The sequence below is a fragment of the Equus przewalskii genome, chromosome 3, assembly GCF_037783145.1.
Source record: "Equus przewalskii isolate Varuska chromosome 3, EquPr2, whole genome shotgun sequence".
Classification (NCBI taxonomy): domain Eukaryota; kingdom Metazoa; phylum Chordata; class Mammalia; order Perissodactyla; family Equidae; genus Equus; species Equus przewalskii.
The window spans coordinates 40,124,367-40,144,462 of NC_091833.1; the positions used below are offsets into that span (position 1 = coordinate 40,124,367).

The 20,096-nt window shown below is 40.6% G+C and overlaps 1 protein-coding gene and 1 long non-coding RNA gene across 4 annotated transcripts in view; one reads left to right on the forward strand and one right to left on the reverse strand.

Annotated features, from left to right (window-relative positions):
• LOC139082515 (all-trans-retinol dehydrogenase [NAD(+)] ADH4-like) lies at positions 1 to 18,302 on the forward strand. Of its 2 annotated transcripts, XM_070614210.1 has the most exons (9): positions 1 to 1,015; positions 2,476 to 2,577; positions 3,643 to 3,784; positions 5,213 to 5,300; positions 6,981 to 7,212; positions 10,368 to 10,628; positions 14,228 to 14,363; positions 15,057 to 15,195; positions 17,590 to 18,302. In XM_070614210.1, exons 1-9 carry the CDS (start codon positions 998 to 1,000, stop codon positions 17,612 to 17,614), a joined length of 1,143 nt encoding a protein of 380 aa, XP_070470311.1. In that variant the 5' UTR covers positions 1 to 997; the 3' UTR covers positions 17,615 to 18,302. The 2 variants fall into 2 exon arrangements, 1 of the variants encoding a protein (XP_070470311.1); XR_011538603.1 differs by lacking the exon at positions 14,228 to 14,363 and having other exon boundaries at positions 15 to 1,015.
• The window catches only part of LOC139082516 (uncharacterized), an 11,385-nt gene continuing 9,576 nt past the window's right edge, over positions 18,288 to 20,096 (reverse strand). The window contains exon 4 of one of the 2 annotated variants that reach the window (XR_011538605.1): positions 18,288 to 19,394. This is a non-coding gene — a long non-coding RNA (uncharacterized lncRNA). The remainder of the gene's footprint in view (positions 19,395 to 20,096) is intronic. The other variant, XR_011538604.1, reaches the window with a different exon arrangement.

Consider the following 20,096-nt stretch of genomic DNA (forward strand, 5'->3'; position numbering starts at 1 on the left):
ACTCCATTTCCCACAAACAGCCATGGAAGTGTGGTGCATGGGGGCACTTCGGTATTGTCCAGCGAGGTCCAGGGACTACTCTGTACTGGGCACAGCCAGAGACCCAGAACCACTGGGAGCCAGGTGACGGACTCACACAACCGAAGGGGCATGGAAGTAGTTCCTCAGCAGTGACTAAAGAGGACTCCTCAGGGCTGGAACAGAGTTGAAAGGGAACTTGGGAGTTTGGGGCAGAGGCTTTTTACCAACTATTTTAATAGTGGACATCACCTTAATAGTGGGTACTGGCTGCTTATTAATCCTGAACCCTCCCTATGGCAACTCAAGCACGTGTACAACAGGATACACGAAAAGAACTTTATGCAACCACTGATTCACCACAAGCAAAAAGGAAAATGGATGATAATGAAAATATATGAACAGCCACGGACGACGTAGGTGAATCTCACAAATACAGAGTTGAGAGAAAGAAAAAGATATGAAAGAATGCATACACTAAGATTCCATGCACATAAAGTTTTTAGTAGGTGAAACTACACTGTGCTGTAAAGAGAAGCAAAATCATAAAGAAATGTGAGGGAATGATTAGGGCTGTGAAGGAGAAGGACGGAAACAGGAAGGACTCCGGGCCAGCGGAAATGTCCTTTACTTTGTAATTATGTGTTAACTCATCTGTATATCTTTGATGAGCTTTTCTCTATTATCTTATATTCTGCAATAAAAAGGGGAAAAAAATGAGTAAACAAGAATCTTCTCCAAATAACTGCTGGGAGCAATCGGCATTAGCACCTGCAATATGATAGCACAGATGACCTGGCGAGAGACAGGCAGAGCTGGAGATCACAGAAACAAAAAAGGAGAGACAGTGATTGGAGAATGAAAGAGCAGGAATGGTATTTATTTGCACAGTTCATTACAGGACTCAGAGCAGCTGGATAGAAGTGGCAGAGCTTCCTAAGTCAGAGAGAAACTTCCAAAGCGAGGCTCCCAGAGGAAAATGGGCACCAAAGGCAAAGTAAGCCAACATACTGTTTCTTTGTTCAACTCTTGTTTTGTTTGTTTTTGTTGTCTCTTTATACATTTGCTAAATGAAACTTTCTTTGGGGATTGCTCTCAGAAAGCAGCAATTTAAAGCTGATCAAAAGGATATGAATGACCCTCATGCTAGGAATGTATTCTAAAGAAATTTCTGTGGATTTGTCAAAATGCTTGCAACAAGGGTGTGCAATTAAATATTATTCATAATGGCCAAAAAAGAGAGATTTGAGTAACTATGCTAGCCCCATAAAATAACATTTACATTTATGTGAAATAATACTAGAGAACAATATAGAAAATTTTCATAGTATATTAATAAGTAGAAAAACATAGATTACAAAATATTATATACAATATGATCCCATTGGGAATACTCAAAGGGTTTACCTCAAAATCATAAAATGAGTAATAAAATTTACAGGTGGATTTTATTTGTTTCTTTTCTTCTTATTTGTATTTTGAAACTTCTCTAAAAAAAATACATATTACATTTGTAATAAGACTAATGATATTTAAACATGTAATTCAAAATTGCATAACAACTATCAAAAAATATGTACTCGTGTGATCGAAGACTGGGAAAATCATACCAAAAGCAAAATTAGTAGCATTAGAATCGAGGATTATGGGTTTGTTTCTTTGCACTTTCTTTCAATGTTACTTATACTTAAAATTAAAAATACAATTTTAAGAGGCCAAATAAAGTTTTAATATGGAGATTATAGAATCTTGATGCTTAATTTCTTTTCATACATTTTTACCCAAATTCTTGCAAAGAGACCCAATTTCTATTGAATTTATATTCTGCTGGTGAATTTCATAATTGTGTGAGCCTCTCTGCTCAGATTTCCATGTGCACATGAACTGCCTGGGGACCTGGTTCCAGGGCAGATTTAGACTTAGTGGGTTTGGCACAGAGCTTGTTCCCTGGTGATGTCAATAACTGCTGGTCCGAGGGAAGCCCATGCTTTGAGTAGCAAAGATGTGAAACACACCTGTACTCTAGCAACAAGGACTCAGGTAATTCACAGCTGATATCAAATTGCTCAGTCAACAAATACTTATTGGCCATATACGCTGTCCAAACCCTATAAATTTATCCTCTCTGTTATGGAGAAAAAAAATCAAGGCATTATATTAAGATAAACTTTAATACACCTGTTCTTTTCAAAACTTAAGAGTGCAATCACTATAATGCAGAATATGACTTCTTATTTTCCATTAAGATCATTTGTGTTTAAAATAATATAAGTATAGATAGCATCCAGCCACAAAATCCATTGCTCCTTTTCATGAAATTATGGTATCAACGTGCTCTTTAATTTTTCCCCATAACATCCTGTCTTTCCCTCTCTCCCTCCCTCCCATCCTCCCTCTCACTCCCTCTCCCACGCCTGCTCTCCGTCTCCCCTCTCCCTCCCTCTCCCTCTCTCTTAGGTTATTAAATGTAAAGCAGCTGTAGCCTGGGAAGCAGGCAAGCCCCTTTGCATCGAAGAGGTTGAGGTCGATCCCCCCAAGGCTCATGAAGTTCGCGTTCAGGTAAGTGGGAACTTGCCTTGGCGGGACAGACAAGATCCTAAGTGCAGACTTGGCTTCTGCCAGGTCACGCCTCTGTGGGACATACAACGGAGATCCCCAGAGTTCCCACTAGGGGGAATCACATTTTCAGGTTCAGAGAAAAACAGGCATTATCTCCAGAAGAGGTAATTATTAATTCTGTTTCATTTGTTCTTCATAATGGGCTTAAAATTTAACTGACCTATCCTAACATTTGTCATTGACCCTGGAAATCAGACAAAGGAATTCACTTTGGATTAGAATTAGTTAGGTTTTCTTTTTGTTTTCCAATTGCCAGTGATTGGAAAGTGTTATTAAAGGAGGTAGAGAATTTGGTTCAAAAGAAGGGAGAGGAAAAACTGAATGCTGTCCCGGGCAGCATAAGCATCTTGGGCGCCCAGAGGAGGGGACAGGTGTGGGTGAGCAGGGAAAAGAGACTGAACTGAGTAGAGTGGGACCACAGACGGCAAGCTGGGACCATTGCTCCATTTTCCACGCTGCTGGCCAGGTCGATATTTCCCTCCAGGACCACCACAGTAAGGGTTTCTCCATGGGAATGAACAGGATATTCTGATGAATTGAATCCTGAAGAATAATAATACAGGGATACATGGGTAATTAGTTTAGATAATCCTTTATTTGATCTCTCTCTCTTTTAACTATGAAAGTTTTATTACCTCTATTTCATTTCATGTAGTTTCCACAAAATTTGAACACCCCAGAAACCTGTGTTCCCTCCATTCCTTCTGCCTAATAGACTTTAACTTTTCCCCATTACCTTTGATTTCTCCTCCTGGACACACTAACTGCCTATTCTATTTTTGTGATTTTCCAAAGACAGTGAAAGGTAGAAAACAAAGGTGCATGATAACAGGAAAAGAATATATCCTCACATATTTGGGGGGGGGGGGGTTCAAAATATAACTCTTTTATTGAGCTCTAAGCATGTCGTAAAGTTTCAAGGTGACATTGGACCTAAGATTATCCACTTAACAACCCCACTGATGTAATTACAGAAACACAACTTGGGTCTGTGGTTGCTTGTAGATCATTGCCACTGCTGTGTGCCACAGTGACCACCATCCCATTGACCCGAAAGCTGAGGACCCGTTCTTACCAGTGATCCTTGGCCACGAAGCTGCCGGGATTGTGGAAAGTGTTGGGCCAGGAGTGACCGGCTTCAAACCAGGTATTTTATTTTCTGGTTCCAGTTAAATGGAAATGTCAGAGTATTTCAGCGATAATTCCTGATGTAGTCCTGGCTCTGCAGGCTGTAATCGATCTCTGTTTATCTGGGGGAACATCTTTTCCAAAGCAAAACTGAGACACACAATCCATCACACTCTAACGATGGGACAGAATATTTGAAATCAGAACTGTCTAATAACAACGGGAAATATGGCCACTTGTTTACGTACAGCACTAAGAAGTTGTCCTATGAAGCCAAGTTACAAAGTCGGTTTAACTAAAGCTTCCGTGGGGACTAAATGACAATTTATAACAACCTCCTCTAAACGAAACAGAAAACTAGTTTAATATTATAAAGAATTTAAAGAATGAAGACTCACAGGTAGCTTAAGTAAGAAACATTATATGTCTGTGAACGTTAGCTTAAGGGTATTTTTGAAAGTTTGTAAGATAAAACTAATACGTAAATGAAGCATGCCAATGGCTGAAATTATTTACTTCACATTTTATAACAGACCCACCGAACACTGGAATATGGGCCAAGCAATCAGGCAGAAATGGCCTCACTTGTCAGGCAGGTTGAACCGTATGATTCTTTCCTCCTTTAATGAGAGGGCTCCACACTTAGAGGCATATTAGTATCTTTCCATTCCAAACAAGACCAGAGAAAGAAATTGCTCCCAAAAGTTTTGCATCCATGAAGGAATCTGGCCAACGGGTCCCAGCTCTGTCACTTACTGGCTGTGTGACCTTCACCATTAAGTCACTTTTCTGTGATTCAACTCAGAGTTCTGTTTGCTAAACTGGGGACCATAACAGTACTCATCTCAAAGGGTTGTTCTGATAATTAAATGAGATAATACATGTAAGCAGTTAGAATGGGGCCTGGCACACGCTAAATCTTGAACAAATGTTAATTACCATTATTGGACTGTGGTCATCAGAGAACAGAAGCCATTATTAAACTGAAATTGAGGGAAAGTGGAAACTGAGCATGAACTAAATGGTGAAACCTGGCGGTGATATAAAGTTTACCCTCCATATCGACTCTATTAGTGTCCACATCTCCTACTATATGAGGGTCTTCTCTTCTATGCAGGGTGTTTAGAAATGTGATGAACAATAATCATGATGCAGAGAGCTGCAATGACAGCAGAGTCTCAGATGGGACTCTACACCTAACCATATCAATAAGGATTTGTGGCTTGACCGCCCAGCAGAGAAAAAAGAAAAAGAAAAAAAGATAGTACATGCAATGCTTGGGGGAATCAGCAATCTTGTAAGGTAACAGAATACTGTAGCCACCTATACTTTCTATGGAACATAAAATACATAACGTAAAGAATGGTGTTGTCCACCGATTCATCAGGTAGAAACTATTTATAAGTTACATCTTAGGACTCATTCAACCTATAGTCTTTCCTTCTAGGTGACAAAGTAATTCCACTCTACACGCCTCAATGTAAAAAGTGCAAGCTGTGTCTGAGTCCACTCACAAATTTGTGTGAAAAAATCACGTAAGTGTTACACACTGTTAGTAAGAGTACAAACTGGTACAAATATTTTGGGCAGTACTTTCACAATTCCTAAACAGAGATGAAGAGGGACATACTTTCTACCCATGAATTCTACTCCTAGGTGTGCACAAGAATTGCTGCACAAAATCCCCAAAGAGATGTGCTAGAATGTTCCTTGTGACATTGTTGATAATGGCAAGCAGTTGAAAATAGCACCTGTCCATCAATAAAAGAATAGATTAACAAATTGCTATGTAGTAAAACAATGGAATACTATGGAACAATGAAAATGGCTAAACAATCTACACGCATCAACATAGAATAATCTCACACACAATGTTAACGCAAAGAAGCAAGTTGCTGACAGATATATTTAGCAAGGTGTCATATACAAACACAATACCGTATGTCGTTTATGGTATATGTGTATGTAGTAAAGATAGAAATACACCACTGGAATGATAACTGCCAAACTCAGAACAGGAGCTACCTCTACGGGGGAGGAGAGAGGAGTGCAGTGAAGCACAGTAAAGTGAGTTATTCCAAGGCCGCATAGACGTAAGTCCTGGAGCTAGAGTTTGAACCCAGGCAGTCTGGTTCCAAGTCCAAATTCTCATCACCCTGTTCTTTACTGAGACTGTAGAAAGATATGTTTGTCCCTAATGCAAACTGAAACTAGTTTTTTCAGAAGCTAAAATTGTGCTACTCTTACTTTTATTACTGTGCCTCAATTCCCTCGTCTGTAAAATGGGGATAATAATAATGCCTACTTCAGAGGGTTGTTGCAGATATTCAAAGAATTCACGCACTCTTGTGCAAACCTTTAATGAAATAATAGAGTTGGGCAATGACCATCATTCTCTGTAACATCACTAAAAGAGACAGAATTATGTTTCTTCAGATGAAAATACACAACGTCATCTTTGAAGTATTCCTACAAAAATATAAAACCTGAATTAGATCAAGCATTTAGATCAAACATACTAGTTTAGAAGAAATAAAGGGACGAAGAAACATGTTAAACCAGATTACAGGAATGTAATCAGAAAAATCCAGAATGAGGAAAACTACAGGAAAAATGACTGTTTCTTCAACAAATAGATTGCTAGGAAAAAGCAAGGGGAGAGTGAGAACATGTTAATTAAAAGAGACTTAAGAGACCCAACACAATGTGTGGACATAAAAGAACCTTTACCTTTTTGAGATACATACTAAAACATCTGCAGATGAAATAGCCATGTCTGGGATCTCCTTCAAACTAGTCTCCTTCAAACCGAATAGGTGCGGGTGTGGGGAGCAGGTAATAGACGAAGCTAGATGGACCATGAGTTGATAATGGCTGACGCTGGGAGATGGCTACACGAAGATTCATTATGTTATTCCTTCCACTTTTATGTGTGTTTCAGTTTTCCATAACAAAAAGTTTTTGAGAACTAATACATGTGAAGCCCTTAAAACAGTTTCTGGACCATAAAAAGTATTCATTGAAAAGTTTGTTATTGTCGTTATTATTTTTGGACTACTTCTGACTATAGATTTAGGTGAAGAGTCTCAAGTCATTTTCTCAATTTTTCCATCTCATAAAATTGCCATAACAAGCATAAACAAGCACTTGTTTCAGGAAAGTTCAGTGGTCCACTTAGTTTCTGTTTCTAGTATGTTGTTTTGTTTTTTTTCTAGTCTAGCCAAAGGTCCTGCTTTTCGTCAAGAACTAATGGAAGACAATACCTCCAGGTTTACCTGCAAAGGAAAACCCATTTACCATTTCTTTGGGATCAGTACCTTCTCTCAGTACACCGTAGTGTCAGATAAAAATCTTGCCAAAATTGATGACGATGCAAATTTAGAGAGAGTTTGTCTGCTTGGATGTGGGTTTTCAACTGGCTATGGAGCTGCACTCAACACTGCCAAGGTACAATGGTCAGTCACCAGGTTGTGTCAAATAGAAGTTACTAGGAGGCAGCGTGATAAACCAGAGAGAGGTATCTTCAAACCCTGGCTCTGTGGTTTATTACCTCTGTGATTTTAGGCAAGTTACTTAACCTCTCTACTCCTACCTCTCTGCAACAACATCTACTACAAACAGCTGTGTGGATCCTTAAGTCATATTACATATGTAAGACATCTGGCCCAGAGGCTGGCAGCCAGTCCAGATTGATTTCTCTTCCTATACTGGTACCTTAGCTTATAGACCGTCCCTGATTTAAGTACAGCCTGCTTAAATATGCCCCCTAAATAGGAATGCTCATCCTGGGGCGGCCCACCCAGTCAAGAGACAAGAGAAAGTACAGACCCCACCCCCCTCAATCTATCAGGCCCTCCTCTCTCCCTGAGGCTCTGCAGATTCCTCTCCCTCAAACAGCCCTAACTCAGCTCTGCCTCTCATCTCCCCCTTTGGGGCTTCAAAAGAGGGTCTCAGTGGCAGCCCTGATGGTGGCAAGATGAGTCCCTGGAATCCCCTGGTAGAAGTTAGAGGCGTTTACAAAGCTCTTTAACAGAGAGGCTGGAGAAATGTCAGTATTACCCGGATGCCTCAAACCACCTCCTTATTTAAACCTCGACACTAGTCTTCGTCCTTCGACTCCAAACTGCAAACTGCAACCAGAGTGGCCTCTCGAAACAACCAATCTGAAGACTCCATGCTCCTTCCTTACGCCCCTTTTCTGTGGGTGTGCTGCAGTATTTGCCACTTCCTGCTGGAAACCTGCCCCAGCCTCAGGCATGCCTTGGGTGCCCCTCCCAGTTTTCCCCAAAGCATCCATTTATCCCTGTCTTACTACTTATCATGCTATTGAGAAATTTCCCATTTATTTCTCCTTCCGATTAGAATATTTGCTCCTTGAGGGCAGGAACTTTCTCCTGTTCATTGTGATAGCTCCAGAGCCTAGCCCTGTGCCTTGTACAATAGTAGGAGCTTGACAATTTTTCAGTGAATGAATGAATAAAGCCACGTTCATATGCAACCCGTAAAACATCTTGGAGAGGCTTGGTCCTCGAGTTTGCAATCCAAAACTTCCTTTCTATCAGGTTACCTAAAGTTGTTCAATGTCAAGGAAACAAAGTCAGCCTAATGAAAATAAGGAGCCGATCTAGTAGCCGGAACGCCAAGGTATGACTTTTCTTTGAGAATTATGTTGGCCAAGCAGACAGAAATGCTACTCCTGGCCATCATCATATTCTCTCCCTCTACAAATTCCTCTACTCACTCATTCATCTGTAAAAGTAAAACAATTGTAGGAGAAGCCAAACTACAATCTGAAGGCTCCTAGGGGAAGGGGGTGTTAGCTGGGTGGCGTTAACCGCTGATGTGACCGTGGCAGTCAAGGCATAGTCTCCTTTGGACAGCACTGGAGACGAAGGCGAGAGTTCTACTCTGCGGGCCACACACACACACCCCTTTTCTGGACTCCATGCAGACTATCATCTTCTACGTCCAGAATCTTTCTTCGGTGGTAGTAACACTAGAGATTCAGCTACAATTTTCTTTTAAATCTAGTCAAAGTTGACCTAAATTCCCAGGACCTGTGCTTCCCACTACTGAGGAATACTAAACCACCTTATGAGATGCTCAGAGAAGAGAGAGGAATCTGATAGGAACAAGTTAATGAAGCGAAGTATCAGTAATTCTAGCCAAAAGATATAGCCTGAGAATCCATCTACTGTGAACGACATTACTACAATGGGAAAAATGCATTTCTACTTTCAGTGAGACTCAGAGGCAAACTTTGTAACACAATCTCAGGAGAAAGATGTTTGGAAATACACTAAATGCACGCCCGCAATATTATGGCAAATAGTATATAGTGTATATAGAACGATATTCTGAGTATTTACAAAATATGTATTTTATTTCGCCTGGGTAGCAAAAGCCAGTACATTCATGCCGAATATCATGCATCAGTTAAAGTAAGAGGTGTGCATTCTCTCTGTTCCTTAGTAATTTTGTTTCCAATTGAGAATGTATCAATACCTCCCTTGGCCAGGTTTTCTTTTCCCTTGTGTTTATGCTTTGATGGGAATAGTTTCGAAACATCACTAGAAAATAGTGATTAAGTATTTCTCTGTGTAGTAGTTTTTGCCACTGAACCACTCTACAGAATCATGTGTCCCAGTTACGGCAGCCTTCCTTACTAATTTGTATATTAAGTTTCTACTTAATTCAATGCAACGAACATTTAGTAAAGAACCAACGTACAGAAGACTCCTTGACAGCAACGTGGAAGATGAAAAGCCTCTGCCTTAAAGAACTTACAGGCTTTTAAAGAAACACACACACACAAAATCAAACAATCAAGGAGATTATAAATTGCATTGTACAGAGAAAGGATTAATTTCTGATTGAAGAATCAAGAAAGGTTTCACGGAGAGAGGGTCATTTAAGTCAGGCCTAGAAGTTTAGGTTATATTTTAATTAAAGGAAATCAGGTGAAATGTACACCAGGCTGAGGGAACAGCATGAACTAAGGCATGAGGAAAGGAAAGTGCAACAGTTTGCTGTGGCTGTGGTACCAGGCATACCATGGAGATGATGTTGGAAGGTAATGGGAGCCAGATAATAAATATCCTCCAATGCTATGCAGAGAAATTCTGGATTCATTCCATTTGATGGATTGACGATTTGGGATGAATAAGTTAATTCACATTGAGAGAAATATTAGCAGTCATTCAAAATCAACTATAACATTAACACAACCAAATAAGGCCTGTTACAAATATAGACATCAAATTACTTGTGGTCTATTAAAAAAGGAAAACGATAAACGCTTTAAAATGCATAGGCTTTAGAATTTTGTCCTGATACACTATAGGGAAAGGAAAAACAAGGGGATGATTTTCATTTGGGTTTGCTCCTTATGAACTGATAATCCGAACGGACCTCAGATGATTCTCCAAATTTAGTGACTCGGCCATTTTCACATTGACAGATTTCCCCCAATGGCTATATCATTTAGTTTTATGACAGGCAGTCTTATTTATACACTCCTGCCCCCTGCCTCACTCTGTCCTTTAAAAAAAAAAGTGGGACCAGCTGGTTTAAAAGTTAATTTATGATTGTCCTGTCTGCAGGTCACTCCGGGTTCTACCTGTGCCGTCTTTGGCCTAGGCGGTGTCGGTCTTTCTGCTATAATGGGTTGTAAAGCAGCAGGAGCTTCCAGGATCATAGCTATTGACATCAACAGTGAGAAGTTTACAAAGGCCAAAGCCCTTGGAGCCAATGACTGCCTCAATCCTAGAGACCTAGATAAACCTGTCCAGGAGGTCATCATCGAAATGACCAATGGAGGCGTGGATTTTGCCTTTGACTGTGCAGGTGGATCTGAAGTCATGGTATGTATACTTTTTATAATAGTATATAATAAATAATATTTATTAACATTGAACATTGACAATATGTGTATATTAATACATTTGTTTATTTTATATTTAATACTAGTATACTTATATGTATATAAATTACATATTCTTATATAAGCAATATTTAATTAATTCAATATTTAATTTTAATTAAACAGAAATAAATTAAGGAAAAACTCAAAGATGAAATTTTAAAAGAATTTGCCTACACGAAGTCAGCAAAAAAATACGCAAAGGAAAAGAAAAGCAGATTTAGAGGAGGGAGTAAGACAAGGTGTTTGGCGTCGCCCTAACGGGAGGTATCCACTCCCATCTTCCCGCGGAGCAAAAAGAGGTCAGCAACCTACAACAATCCAGTTTGTCCATCAGATCTCAATACGCGCGCTGCAAAATTAGGTCCAGATTATAGAAACTATGGGAATAGTTTCGAAACATCACTAGAAAATAGTGATTAAGTATTTCTCTGTGTAGTAGTTTTTGCCACTGAACCACTCTACAGAATCACGTGTCCCAGTTACGGCAGCCTTCCTTACTAATTTGTATATTAAGTTTCTGCTTAATTCAATGCAACGATCTCAATACGCGCGCTGCAAAATTAGGTCCAGATTATAGATTTGAATTTTTTAACCCAGTAAAAATCATACACACACACGCACTGCAAAATTAGAAGTCACTCTCTTTGGCCTAAACGCTGCAAGCGCTGCTCAGTCCGATTCCCCCTCCTCTGGGACGCTGCATCCTCTGCGGGGCCCTCCGAGCATGCGCCCTGGTTGCGGCCTGGAGGCGGCCGGGCCCATCCGTCCCGAAGGCGGGCGAGCCGCCCAGGCGGCCAGGGAAAGGGAGCTCGCTCGCGCGCCCAGCCCCGCAGGCCAGCACCTTCACCTAACGCGCGTTTGCTCAAAGACGCTAAGTAGAGTTTCCTTTTGTTTTGTTAATGAAATGACCAAAGAATTCATCAACTAATCATCTGCCTGTGGATTCCTCGGGTCCTCGGGGAGACTGTGAGGCAGCTGCGGGCCAGGCCCTTCTGTTTCCGCCTTGGCTCAGCCTGGCTGCTAAAGCCCTCCCCTAGGGAGGGTCTGACGGGCACAGTCTGCGCTCCTACCGCGAGCGGGCTCTGCGGGCCCTGGCCCTTGTTCTCCCCTGACCTGGTCCTTCCCCAGGAGGGCATGGAGGGCAGGGAGCGCTGCTGAGAGCTCTCGGGCCTCTCCTCTCGGAGCGGTTTCACTGCAGCCCCTGGAGCCGTGTAAAGAGGAGCTGGCAGGTCCCAGGCGCTCAGCCACCTTAGCTGCTACTGAAGATGCATGCCCTGAAGGCTGCTGGCCCGCACTTCTCCCCCGTCTGCAAGGCTTCAGGCCCTGCATTCTCTACTGACCCTGTGCCACATCCTTTCCTCCACTTCCCACAGCTCGAATTTCTTACAGTCCTTGAAATTCAGCCTATTTGTCTTGCTTTTCTAGTACAGAGATTCTCAGAACTGACTGTGCCTGAGAAGTGCCTGGGAAGTGGCTGCTGTTGGTCAGTCCCAAGGAAGGGGCACACCTCAGGGTATTCTCGTGAGCGGGGCCCAGGGACCAATATGTCTTACAAGATTCTCAGGTTGAGAACCACTGACCTAAAACTTGGCGGGTTCTGTTACTAACTGATTTATTATAGCGAGAAATGTATTTTAAATTATGGAATAGAATTACCCCCGAGAATCCCAATAAAAAGAAATGAATTTATTTAATCCCCCAAAAATGAGCTACCTACCCTCCCACCAAAAGTTTCCATCACTAGGGAGAGCTAAGTTTCTGGGTGGTAGAGAAGATTCCAGTAATGAGTATAAATTTCATTTCAGGGACCTTAATGCTCTAAGGCAGCCTAAAGAACCCAACAGAACAATTAGAAAGTTACAATAACTGATAATATTATGAGGTTTTGAGAATTAAAAGTAATTCTCTTCAAAAGTTATCAGAGGCTCCTAAATAAAACCCTGTATTTGTATATATACCCATTTTAACTAAGTCATCCTTATGGAAGTTAATTCCTTGCTTGGAGCAAAGCTCAGAAATGTAGGAAAGGCGACAGGAAAAATGCTAAGAAAAAAAAAGAAGCAGGAGTGAATACAAGCGGCTACCTTAAGGGGACAAGTAGCACCTGTGGTCTTTTCCCCTCTCCATGGATCTCTCTATACAGTATAAACAAAAATGTTTCTGCCATATAAAAAGTGCAGAAAGTAGAAGAGTTGCTATTTAGATGTATTAGGAATTCTCAAAGCAATAAATAAACACATGCAATAAAAATTTCAAAACACATTCAGAAAGTTCTAGGTCATTGCATCTTCCATCACTAACAGACAGAAGAGAGAGAGAAGAGGGAGAAAATGTACTGGCCTTCACATTGCTTCTTTCATGCAGCGTATCAGTGATGAGAAGGAGCCATACTTCCTATTGGGACTTTTGTAAAAGTAAAAATTGCCCCGACAGGTCAGAATCAAGTTGACCACTGACTATGATATGGGACGAAGTTTACACTTTTCTTCTATAATATTAGTCTAGGAAGATTTTAAATATTCGTCTGTTTACCATAGGGCTTCTATGTGGAATGGCCATCCATAAGTTTACATCTCTCTCAAACTTATTTACATTTTCAACCCCTGGCATTTTTATATGAACCCCAAACTTGCAGTAGGTTATCATACAATGTTTTCTCTTTCTTTCATGCAAAGATCAATGCAACTCCCCTGTGCCACTGTCTTCCGGGTGGGGACTCAGCAATCAGGGAAGTCCAAACTTGTGGCTTCACAGCCTCAATATGAGGCCCTCTGGGTTGTTACAGCAGAAAGGACAGCTGGCAGCTTGCTCACTGGCTGTTCTGTTCGGGCTAGGAGAGGACACACGTCACTTCTGCCCATAGCCCGTTGGCCAGAGTTAGTTACATGACTCTGCCTAACTGCAAGAGAGTTACAAGGCATCGGGGAGCAGAGGAAATGTTGGAGGAGCAGCAGCCAGTGTCGTTTTCCGTGTAGCAGTTTTCCCTCTGTTTTCAACAGCATTTCTTTTTGTTTGCACCACATTGAGATCTACTAAGCGTACAGCGTGTACCTCATTTCCTAGCCTAGTGAACACTTATTGACTCTCTCTTCATGACTTTAAAGCTTGTGGCTGTATGCCCCTGGAATTGCAAATATTTAGTGTATACACACGGTAGATTATTGAAAACTTGATTACAGTTTAAAATATCTTCTATAGATATTTAATCTCTTCAAGTGTGTTTATCTTTCTTGATATACAATGATATACATTCTAGATTTGGCATAACTATGGTATTAAACAGGGTAAAATAATATGTTTTGTTTCTTTTCAATATCTTTTTTGATGAAGCTCAAAAATTTGCTGAACATTCTGTCTGAAAAAGAACAGTGGAGCCTCAAGTCCCAATCTACAATACTGTGACCTCTTTAGCTTGAATCCCATTATCATACATGCAGAGTTGTGTAAATCCTCCTTAAAGCATTGTACATATCCATGCTGGAATTTGTGTTCTACTTTTCTACTTACTCAGCTAGTCTGTTTCCTTTGACCTTCCAGAGAGCAGCCCTGGACTGTGTAAGAGTAGGTTGGGGATCATGTACTCTCATTGGAGTAGCCATGGGTGACAAAGGATTGACTATTTCTCCACTGGAGCTAATAATGGGCCGGACTATAAATGGAACAGCATTTGGCGGTCAGTTTTTTTTTGCTTTTAATTTTCTCTATAATACAGTCGTGTGTCACTTAACAATGGGCACACGTTCTGAGAAATGTGTTATTAGGAAAGTTCATCATTGTGCAAACATCATAGATTGTACTTTCACAAACCTAGATGGTACAGCCTAATGCACGCCTAGGCTGTGTGGTACTGATCTTCTGGGATCACCACTTATGCAGTCTGCCGTTGACCAACACATCATTATGCAGAGCATGACTATAGTGCTCAAATTCTTATAACGAAGATTATTGAAAGCAAAGGAAAATAATTTGTTGTTTAAATATTGAGTGTCTAGAACATATTACAGACTACGTAAAAGTTATTCTATTAAGTACTTGAAAGTAAACAGAGTTTGTATAGAAGGATAACTACAATTTGCAAATTGACATTCAATTTACACTTAAATGAACCAGCACAGAGGAACAAAAGTTAAACTTTGACCATATTCAGATCATCCCTTATCTTGAAATAGAAAATAATCTTGACTTTCTTAATGAAGAAAAATGTTTGAATAGACTAAAGTACAGAATATTAAAGATGAGGGGGTGGTAATCTATTTGAAGCAACCTAAATCTAACCTAATAATTTCATTCACTCAACTCACACTGATTACACTACGTCTTCAAGTCAAACACCAGGTCTTTATTTGGCATTTTGATCATATTACAGGTTGGAAAAGTGTCGATTCTGTTCCAAAGCTGGTCACTGACTACAAGAATAAGAAATTCGATCTGGATGCATTGGTGACCCACACGCTGCCTTTTGACAAAATCAATGAGGCATTTGACCTCTTGCACCAAGGAAAAAGGTAAAGTACCAAACAGACGGATCATTGGTTTGAAAAACCTTTATGATGATTCTATTTTTACTTGCTGTTAAGAACTGACCAGTTTGTCTTTCTGACGCTTTCCACATCATCAGAGGTGCTTAAAAGATTAAATAATAGCCATTTGAAAAAAGGGAAAGCTTCCTACTCTATTACCACAATGGACACTGCCATATACTGTCCCAGCATAGAGTGGTGGTATAAACTGACACATATTTTCCCTTTAACAAACAATTGTTAACTCAATTGGGGCTGCTCCCTAGAAAGAGAGGTTTCTGTGGTATAATGTCAGGTCCCTGTGGTGCAATGCAGTCCTGGGTCTGAAATCCTTACGTTCTGCAGCTGACACAGAGTGCCCACTCCTGGCCCTTCATGATCAGAACCAGCTGAAAACCATGGAGATGTGCGCAGGAGTGGCAGGTATCAGATCCTTAAAGAATGCCCAGCTCTCTTATTCTCTTGCTTTGTCACAGGTTTCCTATGAGAAACATTCTATGCACAATTTTAGCTCTATATTGTGATGCCTTGGCGTAGACCCTGAGAACTGACTTATAGAAATGTCCCACGTCGGGGATCTCTAGTGTTGGACGGTGGGGAAGACTAGGATCAATGATTTTGGTTAAGATGATCAAGCAAGCCTTGATCAATAGGAGCAAAGGGCAAAATCATCAGGAACAATGTTGCGTCGAGAAGATGCAGGACAAAAGAGCAACAAAAAAGAGAAGACATCACAAAGGAGAGGGGTAAAAACCTAAAGTTAAATGACAGGAGTTTGAAGCAGAGAACAAATGTTGCAAAACAAGAAAACAGGTCCACAGTGTGAGGACCCAGGCTCCTTCTGGGGAGGAAACCTGAGAAAACATCCCTACTGACATGAACAGCCTAATCTGCAAATGTGTTAGCTACAAGATACTGAAAAGAAGTTCAGTAAAAAGAAAAAAAATAAAGATTTTTTTTTAAGCTACGCTAAGTATCTAAGTAGTATATAATCCTCACAATATCTTGCACAATCTCAATATCCTCATAAGGGGTAATTCTCAAGTTAGGAGTTGGGTTGGGGTTCAGGGCCTCAGACTCTGGCGCTCGTAGCCTGTCTCCCACTACCCCTTTTCCCCCGGAGTTCTCAGTCGTGGAACATACTCACAGGCAATGCAAAATGGCAGCCAAATGGAAAACATTGCACTACTTTGTTAATTGCTGGGCAAGTCTCCAATAGTCTTAAAGTAGGCCTGGTAGTCAGTGGTAGAATGGAGGCCGAGGGGTAGACACCTGAATGAGGCCTCCTACTCTCCTTCTGGCCCCCTGAGAAGACTACCTGGCTGCCCACACAGATGGAAAGGTGGAGCGGAGAAGGCAGAGGATGGGCCTCCGCAGGCGTGATTACCATGTGGGTACAGGAAGCAGAGAAGAGGATAAGCCCTCCAACCATACCAGCTGCAAAGAAGCAAGGAAATGGAGGGAAAGGGATGGGACACAGTGACCAACTGGCTTATTAAGGTGCAGTGCCCCTGACTCATGGTGAGGAAGGGACACAGAGGTTCTCCCTCCACAGCCCCTGGGTGAAGAGTACATTTGTGCATGGCCACCTACTGATGCCAAGGATTCCGCAGCTCCAGCAGTAGGGTCCGAGATAAGGAATTCTCTGTCCTGGAGGCTTCTCCCCTCTCTGCTTCTGCTTGTTGAAGGAGTTATCCAGGAGTAGGAATTTGGGGTTTCCACAAAGTAGCATCCCAACACACCAACCACCCCTCTTTTGAAGCCCCGTTTGCCCTTGGCTACAGGAGAGCCAAGAGCAGTGACTATTCCAAGATGGAAACCTCACTCCAACCTCAGCATGCGCTACTTCTCCACAGAACCGCTGGGCAGCAAGGACCTTGCCCAGGGTCCAGTGAGGGTCCCCAATTTTCCCCCAGCCTCCTGGAACTATAGGGAAAGTATTCTTGATGCCATGAGTGGAAGAGGATGACAAGATCAAAGAAATTAGGCTTTATCTATAAAGATTACAGCATTTCTACCCATAAAATACAGGAATATGTCCCACGTTAACTGTGATAACTGATGTGTTTAAGAATAGAATCATGATGATGTTTGGGGATTGTTGAAAACTGGTTCTGGAGAGATGGGAGTGGGGAATGAAGGGTAATAAATAAAACTAGATCGGCTATATGTTTGTAATTTTTTAGGTTGGGTGAGAAATATATGGGGTTTCATTATGTTGTTCTCTCTACTTTTGTATATGTTTAAAATTTTAACAAAGGGGCATCTACACAAAAAGATTAAAACAAATCCTGACGCAAAAGAACGAAAATTATTTGTGGGTTTTGGTTAACTTTGTCATGAAAATTATACTGATTATTGTTTTATTATTATGAACAGCATTCGGACAGTGCTGATCTTTTGAAGACACCAGGCACAATCTGGAACGCTATCTGACTGAATCTGAACCTGTCTGGTTGGTTCGATATGACGAATCCAGGATCACCATGAGGTTAAACAAATATTCACAGTTCACATCTCAAAATCAAATGTCTGTAAACATTACAGCATTTCTATCCATAAAATACAGGAATATGTCCTATGTTAACTATGATAACTGATGTGTTTATGAATGGCATCATGATGATGTTTGGGAATTGTTTAAACTAGTTCTGGAGAGATGGGAGTGGGGAGTGAAGGGCAATAAATAAAACTAGATCAGCTATACGTTTGTAATTTTTTAGGTTGGGTGAGAAATATATGGGGTGTCATTATATTGTTCTCTCTACTTTTGTATATGTTTAAAATTTTCCATAATAAAAAGATTTTTACTAGAAAAAAATCACTATTATATATGTACATAAAAAATATATATATCCTTTATATATATATATATAGTGTATATATATAATGCCATTATGTAATTTATAAGTTTCAATAAGCTATAGACTACTCTTCTTTAAAAGTCTGCTAAATAATTTCCTTTTTAACATCTGTTCATTTCCTTACTCTTAGCCCCACTTTACCACCATGAACTATAATCACAAGTAGTGGAATATCAGAAGCTATATAAATGAATACACATATAAAAATAAAGATTTTTTGAAAATCCATATATTCTCAAATTTCCATCTTTATTAAATAATTGCCTTTTTCACTTTTGATAATAATCACAACATATAATGTCTACAGATTTACAGAGTTTAATAGTCTGTAATTAGCACTAAATAATCTATTTTCCATAGTCAACTAAAAGTGACAGTGAGCAATATAATTATAATAAAGTAATGTAGTAAGTAAAAATATTTATAGTTCTAAGATTTAACAGATAAGATTTATATGAAAAGCAAAATAAGAGTTTTCTAACTATTATAGATGCTACAATGGACATTTTCAGGATAAGCCACTGAAACAAAACTGGAATGAAACTTGACCCCTCCAAAGGGAAAAAAACATTATTATAAAGGTTTGGAGTCTCTAACATAAGATATATAGGTCTATATTTTATTTTATTTTTTAATGATCTTTTGGTCTGAAATTATACAAATCTTTAAAGAATGCCAAATAATATTGTGAACAATACTTGAATTTAGAAGGCAACACAATCACGACATATTCTTCCTTTTTTTTTTTTTCCATGAGGAAGACTCACTCTGAGCTAACATCTGTTGCCAATCTTCTTCTATTTTTGCATGTGGGTTGCCACCATAGCTTGCCTTGACAAGGCTTGGTGTATGTCTACACCCGGGATCCAAACTTGTGAACCCGGGCCGCCAAATTGGCACGCACAAGACTTAACCACTACGCCATGGGGCTGGCTCCTATATTCTTCTGAGAAGAAAAATATATGCAGTTTTCAGATACACTCACTGTCTCCTCAAACATCTTAGACTGTCGTTGTCTTCTAAGGGTACTGCAGCGCCCTCTGGTGGGCTTTTTAAACAGCTTTCCATCTCCTAGATCCTATTTTCTTTGAGAAAAAGAATTCAGGGAAAGAGTAACAACTTTCATTTTTATCATAGTTGACAATTTAAAACTACTTTCCTGTGCACGACTTCATCTGATCCTCCAACATTCTCCCTGGCCACAGCTTCTTGAGGGCCAGGCAGTTTTCCGCGTCCTTTGAGGCCTTGAGGACAGCAGCCTTCCAGCAGCACGCTCTGAGAGGGGGCAGGGCAGATTGGATCCACCTCCTTGAACGAATCCTGTGTTACAGGGAAAGCAGATACTGTTTTCCTGACCGCCTTCGGAGACCCTTCATAAGCCAGTCAGAAAAGTCTTGAGGGTTCACAGAATCTTCAAGCTGAACGTTATCTTAAGGATGGATGGTAACAGGTGGAGGAATGTCCTTTTGCTTAGGAGATGCACGCTGAAGAAGTCAGGGGTGAATTTCACGAGATGTGCACCTTCCTTTCAAATGGCTCATCAAACAGTGTGTGTGTGTGTGTGTGTGTGTGAGAGAGAGCAAATGTGACAAAAAATCCTAACTGCTACGTCTAGGTGGAGGACGTAGAGCTGTTCATTGTCCTGTTTTCCAAATTTTGAAATTGAGGCAGTTTTCAAAATAAAACGTTGGGTCAAGAAAGATGGATGATTTCCAATTCCAAATTCAATAAATAAATCACTGTCTAAAATTATGCCCCACAGCCGGTCAGTCAACCTTGGGTGAAATCCCTTCACAGGCCAGTGTTTGCCTTGTAACGAAACCTGAGGTCTGCCTCCTGGTTCTGCTCTCTGCAGCATCACAGAGTCACCTCAGTCCCTGGGACACTGGAAGCAGCTGACACACCCCTTCTCCCCTCCCGCCATGTCCTCTTCATTCCTAATTAAATAGCTCCAAGTATACTTAAACTCGATCCTGCACAGGCAGTCTGAATAATATACTCCTTCGGAAGGATATACCAGCA